The 8175-nt window shown below is 35.3% G+C and overlaps 1 protein-coding gene across 1 annotated transcript; it reads left to right on the forward strand.

Moving 5' to 3' along the window:
• Positions 1-1480: 1480 nt before the first annotated feature.
• On the forward strand, positions 1481-5937 carry LOC120629386 (peptidyl-tRNA hydrolase ICT1, mitochondrial). Its single transcript, XM_039898318.1, has 5 exons — positions 1481-1737; positions 1908-2009; positions 3256-3339; positions 4272-4441; positions 5100-5937. The coding sequence occupies exons 1-5, from the start codon at positions 1582-1584 to the stop codon at positions 5191-5193; spliced, it is 606 nt and encodes a 201-aa protein (XP_039754252.1). The 5' UTR covers positions 1481-1581; the 3' UTR covers positions 5194-5937.
• The last annotated feature ends 2238 nt before the right edge of the window (positions 5938-8175 follow it).

Genomic DNA, 8175 nt, shown 5'->3' on the forward strand with positions numbered 1-8175 from the left:
CTATGTAAGCCAATGTCTCATGAATTTCCCCAAAGTATCAGACCTTAATATAGAATCCACATGACCATAATAAGTATGATGTTTATGGTTTATACCTTCATCCTAAATAACAGATACTCTCAGTACCAACCCGGAGTTGAAATAGACGTGTATCCCAGTGCATCAGGGATCACAAAAAACAGCCGGTTTTAACGGTTATTTATTACCACATGTTAGTGATATAATTAGCGGACATTAATTAACTAATGTAGGTATTAGGCCAGTGGGTAGTACTTTAGCTTCACTTTCAGTGGGCCGAGTTCGAATCCTAGTACGCACCTCTAACTTTCCATGTTATATGCGTTCTAAGTAATTAAAATATCACTTGCTTTAACGGTAAAGAAAAACATCGTGAGGAAACCTGTATGCCTAAGGGTGCTCCAAAATGTTCTCAAAGGTATCTGCACTGGGCCAGCGTGGTGGACTACGGCCTTAACCCCTTCTCATTGTAGAAGGAGACCCGTGCCCTGTAGTGGTCCGTTAATGGGTCGATATGATGAAAACAGAAAAAGTTATTTTTAAATCATCTAAACCCACAAAGTAACAGTGAGTGAAAAGTACTGTTAACCATTATAAAGCGCGTCAACTGTGATGAAATTATTGTCTAAATAGTCTCGTAGAAACGAGAGAGGGCGCCACCGACTGGAACGGCGGCGCTCCTAATTAAACCATTCAGAGCGTGAAACTCGTGGCGATTTGAACATTAACATTTTTCATAAGGCGAATTAAAATTGAATTAAGCCCGATTCTCGGATTAAACAGAAAGGTAAAAGACGGGTTTTTTTATTTAATTAGTGTACCTATCTCTGAATGATCCTAATGACTTTCTCTTCATAATACAACTTTGCTTCCTCGTTTCTAATATGCACTGTAATCTGTAAATATCTAAAATGTTCTTCCAGCTTGCTATTTTATATTACTACCACAAAATTCTACGAGTCTGGAGTATATTAATCCTAAATGAACAGTGAATTGGCGTCTGCCAGGGATGCAAAATTTACCGTAGGCTGCATGGTCACTACATCAGGCTTGATCGTAGCATAGTAATGAATTAATTACAAATAGCAGCCTAATACATAATTTAACTTTATCAGAATTTAATTAATTACATACAGCTTGTATAAAACATTAAATTTATGTGTACATCTAAAAGTTAAAAGAGTCGGCGAATAGTGGGTAAAAAGGTTAAATTACGTTCTAGATTCTAAGGTTAGCTATCAACTGAGAGCTATTAGTAACATATTTAATCAATGGTTTAAATGGTTATAAAATCAAAGAGTATAAAATCACTAAGACTATCTAACAAAGAGAATATAAACACTACGTAACAAATATAGGCTGCATGATTATCGATCCTTGCTCAACTGAAAAAAGATAAATCGAAAAAACAACCAACCATCTTCTGTCAATGTCAAAAATCGCTTTGAGACAAAAAAAGAAAAAAAAGTAAGGTTGTAAAGTTATTGACTGTGGAAATTGGAAAATGAATTTGATTTTTATCTTATAAAAATCTGCTTTTCGGGAATAATATAAATCATAAAAATGGCCCTAATACCTCTCCGCATGCAGGTGATGCGGATGATCGCGCAGTGTGGGAACTACTCCACACTATTGCAAAGATCTATGGCTTATAAAAGTGCAATTTCCTTGGAGACTCTGTATCCGAATAGCTCTTTAAAACTGTCTACGCCTTCTTTCGTGAGTATATATTGTTTCCACATGACAAAAAGTATCCTCCCTTTTTAATGATTAGATAACGGGCATGTTATGCCCACGTTAAGTTATCTATCTACTCATTCAAACATAGTTAAACCTATTTTGAAAAATTCATGTGCCCATATTTTGATGTTTATAATATCTTCTTTCAGACACCAAATCCTAATGAGAAATTTTCGGGCTATATTCCTATGGAGAAACTAGAGATTAAATACAGTGCAAGCTCAGGACCTGGTGGACAAAATGTGAATAAGGTTGGTATTAAAATGAATTTGGCATAACTTCCTGGCAAATCTGCCCGTTGCCACAAGTGTTATGATATGATATGATACTTGTTGTTCACACACAACTACCAAGAACATTTCAAATGGAATGAAAATACTGTACATTTGAGTGGGTAAATTTGTGATCTGAGAAAAATCTGTCTGAACTCTATTTTATGTCATATCCTACTAGGTATTGGTTGGTTCTCATCTCATTGGTTCCTCTTACTTGTTGTTGTTGTAATTTTAAGTTGTTCATAGATTTCTAGTAGTCATAGGAACTATGTGATTTGGAAACTTATTTCAGGATATGATTCTGTGTTCTTTGTATAATCTTAATGTTGGAGTTGAATACTGAGCTCTATGCTTGGATTCTATGTGTTCACTATGTCTTAGTTACTGTCTAATAGAGTAGGAACTTGTTTTCTAAGGACAGACTAGAATTCCTTGCATGCATTCAACATTAGAGACAGTTGCAGTAAACATTACAGACATATCAAAGAGTCAGAAGTTTACTTTTGTCATTGCTATTTACTTCAATTTGTTGCTTGTATTATGGTACTTAAATTTATAAAAATTCAAAAAATTCAAATTCAAAATTTATTTATTTCAAGTAGGCCTAATATAAGCACTTTTGAAACGTCAAGTCTGTCTGTTTGTAGTGATTCTACCACCGGTTCGGAAGGCAGATTCTACCGAGAAGAAGCCGGCAAGAAACTCAGCAGTTGCTCTTTTCCAACATCAACAATTTACATTTTGCATTTTAACATTCATTTTTCTATCTTGTGTGAGCTGAAAGCGGAGCCGGAAGCTTCCAAGCAACCTTGTCATTAAAAAATTCATCAATTGTATAGTAACCTCGCTGTAATAAGTGTGTTTTAACAAATTCTTTAAACTTGTGCATTGGCAGGTCCAAAATCACCTTAGGAATCATATTATAAAAGCGTATACTCAATCCCACAAATGATCCCTGTACCTTACGCAGACGATATGCAGATAACACTAATTTATGACCATTTCTTGTAAGTCGACTGTTTATGTCCACTTTTTGTTTATAAATACTAATATGTTGTCTTACAAATACTATATTGTTATAAATATATTGTGAAGCTACAGTAAGTATGCCTATTTCTTTAAACTTCTCACGGAGGGATTCGCGTGATTTAAGTTTATATATTGACCGTACAGCTCTTTTCTGCAATATAAATAAAGTTTATATTATTATTGAAATCTTCAGGTACACACAAAAGTGGACTTAAGATTCAAGCTTAGCGAAGCTGACTGGATCCCAGCTGAGATTAGAGATAAAATGATTGAACTGGTAAGTAAGAAGCTTCTTTTCTGAAATAAGAATAGCAGCAGTAATTCCCTGAATACACATTATCACAAAAAGTTTGATATAAAACCTGAGGTATTAACCTGTATATCCTCAAATAGTTTGACAGATGTTCGTCAAGTTCCATTTGTAATACAGAAGGTTTGTGCTATGAATATCTCTGAATTAATAAGGTAGCATTCTCTGAAGTAAGATTTAAAATATTATTTAAGATTTTGCTGATACTGATGTGCTGCGATAGCCTAGTGGTTTGGTGCCTGGCACGCTACTCTAACTTCTCCAGAGATGTGATTTTTTAATTTAAGCAATTTCAAATTGACCTTGCTTAACAGTGAAAGAAATAATCCTAAGCAAACCTACTAGCTTGAGGGTTCTCCATGATATTCTTACAGGCATGTAAACCTTACAAATTCAATTTTGACCACTGAGGCGGACTTTGGCCTTAACGCATCTCATTATGAGAGGAGACTCATGCCCTGTAGTGGGTTCTTGTAGTGAGGCCCGCTTCAGCGGATGCACTTCGACCCTCCAGGATCTTTTGTGCTCAAATAGTGTAGTGGGTTGGTAATGGGTTGATTTGATGAAGTAAGATACTGTACTTTTATGGACATATTATTCTGTTCTACTCAAATGGTAAACATTTTCGACAGCCGTTTGGTGCAGTGAGCAGTGACACATGTTTGTGTGATGAACATGTATTATATTCATAATATAATTATTTATCAGCTATCTTAGTATCCATAACACAAGTTACGCTTAATTTGGGGCTAGATGGCAATGTGTGTATTGTAGTATTATTATTTTATTTATTTATTTAACAGAATTGGCACCATTGTCAGTCCCCTCTTGCCATTTATGCTACCAATAATTACTATTAATGGATGCTTGGTAATATGGGTGTATATTTTATTTCACAGCACAGTAACAAACTAACTAAGGAGGGCTACCTTATTTTACGCTCTGACGTAACTAGAACTCAGCAGCTGAATTTGGCTGATTGTCTGCAAAAACTGAGAAACATGATCCGCGATGCAGCAGTAACTAAAAGGGAACCCACCCCGGAGACAGAGGAAAGGATTCGACAGAGGTAATTTTTTAGGTTATTTTCTTTTGAATAGTTACCATTCTGAGATCTTAACAACAATTCTTGTTATTGGCTGGTTGAAAATTTTAATGTAACAATGAGAACCATCTATTGGCAATTTTGAACATTCTTCTCCCAATGCCTTTCACTTAATGAGTCCAAAGGCACCTTTGGTAAAAAGTAATATTAAAACAAATTCAATGTCAAATTAAATAATTAATATTCGCCGACCTCCCTGGCGCAACAGTGAGCGCTGTGAATTTAAGTAGAAGGTCCAGGGTTTGAATTATAATTTCTGAATTTTCTCTGGTCTGGTCTGGTCTGGTTTGATTACCGTCCTACTGACAAAGACGTGCCGCTAAGCGATTTAGTGTTCCGGTGCGATGTCGCGTAGAAACCGATTAGGGGTATGACTACCATACTCCCTAACAGGGTAGCCCGCTATCATCTTAGACTGCAACATCATCAGATGACATTTCTACAATCTACAAGGGCTAAATTGTGGTAAAAAAAATATTGTGGTGCATTAAGAAACACCCTGTAGCTTATGTGAAAAATGGACGTCGTAACTTGACGCGGCGGTTTCGCTGTTCATATTGTTTAGAGGAGATAAAATTGATGTAGGATATACACACTCACCATGTGTTTGCTTCACTTCCAGGCAGCTGAAGGCGTCCCGCCTCCGCGTGGCGGTGAAGCGCGAGGATGCACTCAGGCGCGCTCAGCGGCGGGCCCCCACGGTGGTGGACTTATGATTCTTCTATTAAATTGGGCACACCTTACTACTGGGGGACTCCAACGACACCGGTGGCTACTAGGAAGTTAGGGTATTAAAGTGACAGGGCCCCATGTGTGCTATTTATTGTGTCTCAGTGTATTTTGTGTCAACCAATGACAAAAACTTCTCGGACGTCCGTAAGTTTTTCATTATTTATCATTATAAAAGAAAAAAGCACTGCTAGTTGTAAACAAACTTCATTTTGTAACCGTTACATAAAATATTTTCATAAAATTTATTTTATAATTGCTGTCATATTGCGTCAACAATCAACCTCTGAGACACAATAGGGAATTTGAACTAAAAATATCATTTGGGCTGGAGTAATCCTTAAAGGTTATTATTTTTAATTATTACTTCATATCACATAATAAATTTTCTATAACTCACCAAATATTTTTTACCAAGCCAAGTTCACATGATCACAAACTCTTAATTGATTGACTCTCTTTTAACAGTCTTGTGATGTCATAAGACTGTAAACAATGTGGTATTGTAAGAGTTTTTTTTTACTAGAGACCTATAGATGATTTTCGTGCGTGACAAGATAGCGACTCCCAGATTCTCTGAATGTACTTCAAATATCTTTTGAACATCCTCATATGTTCGAAAATAGTTTTTTAGACTTGAAACGAGCGTTTTGATTCCATTCTTTTAATTTTTTGCAGAAATATACTTATTGTTAGATTTAAAATAGCATATTTAAGACAAAAAAAGGAAATCAAATTCTCTATTGCAATAGCAGACATGGTACCCAGAATGCTTTCTGAGCAGCAATATTTATGCCGTTGAAAACACCTTAGTAATGTAAACACAATTTTTACTAACTTCACCTATTATTTAAACAATCTTTTCATTACTCTTTAGTGTAAAGTTTGTTTTAAATTAAAAGAACAAATGTATGTAGTTTTTAATATTTTCAAAATTAGCATTACACTACAAGTAATTAAAAATTGTTTACATGAGACATGAAAGAAAAAATGGAGTGATATATTATACTGTGTTACAGTTAACGTGTCGTTAAAGTTCTATACCCAGTGCACCATTTTGGATATGAAATGGTGATTCATTTAACAGTTGTTGTTCATTTATTGTTATGTTATAACTATCGATAATGATTGCGATCTTTATCACAACAACTGTTAATGTGTGCTCAATTTAATATAGTAATCGCCCGTCAACCAGCTTTGGAGAAGCGTGGTGGGTCTTAGCTCTACACCACTCTTTCTCGTGACAGAGCAGTGCTGTGGCCAAAAGTAGAACTAGGATAGGATGATGATAAGCTCACGACACGAAAATTAAACTGTTAAGTCGAATGAACGCAAAAGATATACACACACTTGAGATAAAATATAGCGCTTTACGTAATAATCTAGGTGATGCTCGCTTCTTCGTCTGCTTGTTCAAAAGTAGTCTAGAAATCAAAAGTAGCACTACTCAGGTAAAAATGCCAACCCTGATTTCACTAAGGAGTTATTTCCAATAAAAGTTGAAAACCTTTTACATACCTTTTAGAGAAAGGGGGTGAAAATTTGTATGAAAGTTGATCAACTGGTCTTCAGGTTGGCAACTAAAATTGTAAAAAAGGAATTGGAAAATTTCAACTCATACGTGGTTAAAAAGGGGATGAAACTTAATTTTTAGAACAAGCTAACCTCTGCAACTAAAAAAGTAAATAAAATACACACGTCGCCATCTAGCCCCAAAGCAAGTGTAGCTTGTGTTATGGGAACTAAGATAAGTGATGAATAATTTATGCATAATATACCTAAATACTTATAATATGCAAATAAACACCCAGACACTGAAAAACATTTATGTTCATCACATACACATTTTCCAGATGTGGGAATCAAATCTACGGCCTAGGACTCGGAAAGCATGGTCAATGCCCAATGCGCCAATCGGCCGTCAAAAATACTAGTTGGATTTGAAAAGTCCTTGTCGTAAGGCTATCTATAATAATTTTTACATATTACGCTACGACCCTTAAGAGTCGGTTGAACGATGCGACACGGCAGGTCGTAGGGTGAATGTTTGTATGCGACAAAACTTATCAAAAGTAGTACGCGGACGAAGTTATGGAGCACCGCTCGTCTTCGTCAAGACAATTAGCGTCATTTATTCCTAGTTCAACTTTCGTGACGTTCGCCATGTAGTATAATATATTGTATTGTAGTCGTTCAAACTAGTATAATATTCTTTTTTTATAATAAAAAATGTAAAACTTTGTCTTTTATTTTATTGGTGATCTGAAAGCATCCATTACTTTTGAGTTGTGGTCCGGGAGCCCACATGGGAACTAATGACCACAAATCTACTGGATTATGTCTATATAATATTTGTCCCTTTGTCAATTTTCATTCATTCCCATGTGGTACCAGAATAGCATCGTTGACACCCGGCCGGATAAGTTTATAGAACTCACGAATCTGGTATACCTACATCCGTGGCAGGCTCAGAAAACAAGCGCTGAGCCTACAGTATAGAAATTATGTTTACTACGTCGTGCATCCTCGGTTTCAATAATATTATAAAATCTAAAATAATACGTTTATTCTAGATATTCTAAATTATTTATACAGTTTACATAAAAAGGTATTTTGAGATCACTAAGCTAATATGATCAGTGTTTGACATAGAATTTTAAGTGACTTACTAAATTTTTCTTTTTCTTTATTCTTTCCTATAGGGATAAGGCATTACCTCCTCTTAAAACAAAAATACGTGACGGAGCTCGGGATTGATATCCTTTAATAACGTCGATACCAAAGAGGATACAAATACAGCTATACATAGATATATCCACGTGGTTACCATGACAACGCGTTAGGAAACATTTGTAAATGCTGCAAATAACAAGTAGTTATTTTCAAGTGAAGCCAATTCGCTTATCGCAATAAAACAAAAATAATCATAAAATTATATTGTAATTTACTAACTATTGTTTAAACAAATC

The sequence above is a fragment of the Pararge aegeria genome, chromosome 14 (assembly GCF_905163445.1).
Source record: "Pararge aegeria chromosome 14, ilParAegt1.1, whole genome shotgun sequence".
NCBI classification, from domain to species: Eukaryota; Metazoa; Arthropoda; class Insecta; order Lepidoptera; family Nymphalidae; genus Pararge; species Pararge aegeria.

Excerpts from the sequence above, each read along its gene's own strand:
- LOC120629386 (XM_039898318.1), top strand. The coding sequence starts at position 1,582 with ATGGCCCTAATACCTCTCCGCATGCAGGTGATGCGGATGATCGCGCAG. Across the intron at positions 1,738-1,907 it reads AACTGTCTACGCCTTCTTTC|ACACCAAATCCTAATGAGAA; the intron begins GTGAGTATATAT and ends ATCTTCTTTCAG. Across the intron at positions 2,010-3,255 it reads GTGGACAAAATGTGAATAAG|GTACACACAAAAGTGGACTT; the intron begins GTTGGTATTAAA and ends TGAAATCTTCAG.